The following is a 2,078-nucleotide window of genomic DNA, read 5'->3' on the forward strand; positions in this document are numbered from 1 at the left end:
TTAAAAGTCAGTGTTGGTAAGTAAAATTATAGAATTACATTTTTACGATGCTTAAGTTAACAGCAGTAACAACCAAAATACAGGGATATTGGCTTTAAACTTACTGCCAAATTGCTATACAATATGTCCATTTCTTTTCATATTTAAATGATATGTTAAGTAATATATTTAATTGAGATGTTAATGGTAAAATTAAAACCTTCTTTACTGAGTCTCTTGCACTATAAAATGGGTTTAGGGTAAGAAACTAAATGTTAACTCTGTGTTATATGCTACTCAGAAACTATCATAGATCATTCCCCACCCAAAAATAACAAGCTTTACAAAGTGAGTTTAATTTTGCCTAGTTCTATCATGGTGGCATAATGAGGGAGAGATTCAGAAGCAGGCAAAAGTTTGTTTCTGTGCAGCCAGCTACCTACTATGCCCAAAACTCAGAGTATATAGCCAAGAACAAGTAGAGTACATTCTCTTCCTGATGACCCCATGTTCATTGTCTTCTCTTTACCCTGAAAAAGGAGCACATTTGAAACCAGTCCTAACTGATAACAATATGTCTCTTGATCTTGCAGGTTAGTGACTCAATGAATGTCTCTGAGCCATATTCCAGCTTTGCTTCTGTAAGAGAATTTATACTCTTAGGTTTTTCCTGTGAGTGGAAAATTCAGATCCTCCTATTTTCACTCTTTACTACAATGTATGCTTTGACTGTAACAGGGAACGGGGCCATTGTCTGTGCTCTGTGGTGTGAATGGAGACTCCACATCCCCATGTACAGATTCCTGGGGAATTTCTCCTTTCTAGAGATCTGGTATGTCTCTTCTACAGTCCCCAAGATGTTGGTCAACTTCCTCTCAGATAAAAAGACCATCTCATTTGCTGGATGTTTCCTCCAATTTTATTTCTTTTTCTCTTTGGGAACATCTGAATGTTTCCTCTTGGCCGTCATGGCCTTTGATCGGTACCTTGCTATCTGCCGTCCCTTGCACTACCCTAATATCATGACTGGGCATTTCTGTACCAAACTGGTCATTATCTGCTGGGTTTGTGGATTTCTGTGGTTCGTGATCCCCATTGTATTCATCTCTCAGATGCCCTTCTGTGGTCTGAACATTATTGACCATGTTGTGTGTGACCCAGGGCCACTGTTTGCATTGGCATGTGCCTCTGCCCCAACAACCCAACAGCTTTGCTACACTCTAAGCTCGTTAGTTATCTTTGGTAACTTCCTCTTCATCCTTGGATCCTATATGCTTGTCTTATTAGCTGTGTTGCGTATGCCTTCTGCCACTGGGAGACATAAGGCCTTCTCTACCTGTGGGTCTCATTTGGCTGTGGTATCACTCTTCTATAGCTCCTTGATGGTCATGTATGTGAGCCCTAGACTCAGACATTCTGCTGGTATACAGAAAGTTGCAACTTTGTTCTATGCTATGGTAACCCCACTCTTCAACCCCCTTATCTATAGCCTCCGGAATAAGGAGATAAAGGCAGCCCTGAGGAAAGTTCTGGGGCATCTCAACATAATCCAAGATACACTTGATGATCCCTCCATTATCAGGTCAGTATAGTCTCACAAAAAGCAGTCAGGATTATACAGTTATTCAAATCTTCAAATATAAGTCTAGTGATATCAACTATATCAGCTTATGAAATTAAGCATCTATGAGGCCACTTATAATCATAAAGTGGCCAGGTTATATATAAATACATGGAAGTACTGGGTTCCACTTTGCCATTTAGAGTGTATATGACCTAAGGAATGTACACATCTAGGTATTTTCTGGAGTGTTCATATGAAAATATCTGTGTTCTATTTGATAATTTAGATTAACAGTTCTGGGATCAATAAAATTATGTCATTTTGTTTGGTTGTCTGATTGTAAATAAAAGAAGGAAATGTATTTTTTTCTGTTTGTCATTCTTTTCATATTTGACTGTATTATTTTGGTGATGTGGTCACCCCTGGCAAATAAACCGTTAAAAGCAATTATCCAAAATTTCTAAGGGACAGTAATGCTATGGTAGCCTAAAGACATTTAGATATATGTCATTTGTTTTCCTTACACATTACCTCT

The 2,078-nt window shown here is 38.3% G+C and overlaps 1 protein-coding gene across 1 annotated transcript; it reads left to right on the forward strand.

Annotated features, from left to right (window-relative positions):
• Window positions 1–557: 557 nt before the first annotated feature.
• LOC106969834 (olfactory receptor 11H12-like) lies at window positions 558–1,571 on the forward strand. Its single transcript, XM_015066367.1, has one exon. It carries the CDS (start codon window positions 585–587, stop codon window positions 1,569–1,571), a length of 987 nt encoding a protein of 328 aa, XP_014921853.1. The 5' UTR covers window positions 558–584.
• Window positions 1,572–2,078: the final 507 nt, after the last annotated feature.

Source organism: Acinonyx jubatus, chromosome B3 (assembly GCF_027475565.1).
Source record: "Acinonyx jubatus isolate Ajub_Pintada_27869175 chromosome B3, VMU_Ajub_asm_v1.0, whole genome shotgun sequence".
Taxonomy (NCBI): Eukaryota; Metazoa; Chordata; class Mammalia; order Carnivora; family Felidae; genus Acinonyx; species Acinonyx jubatus.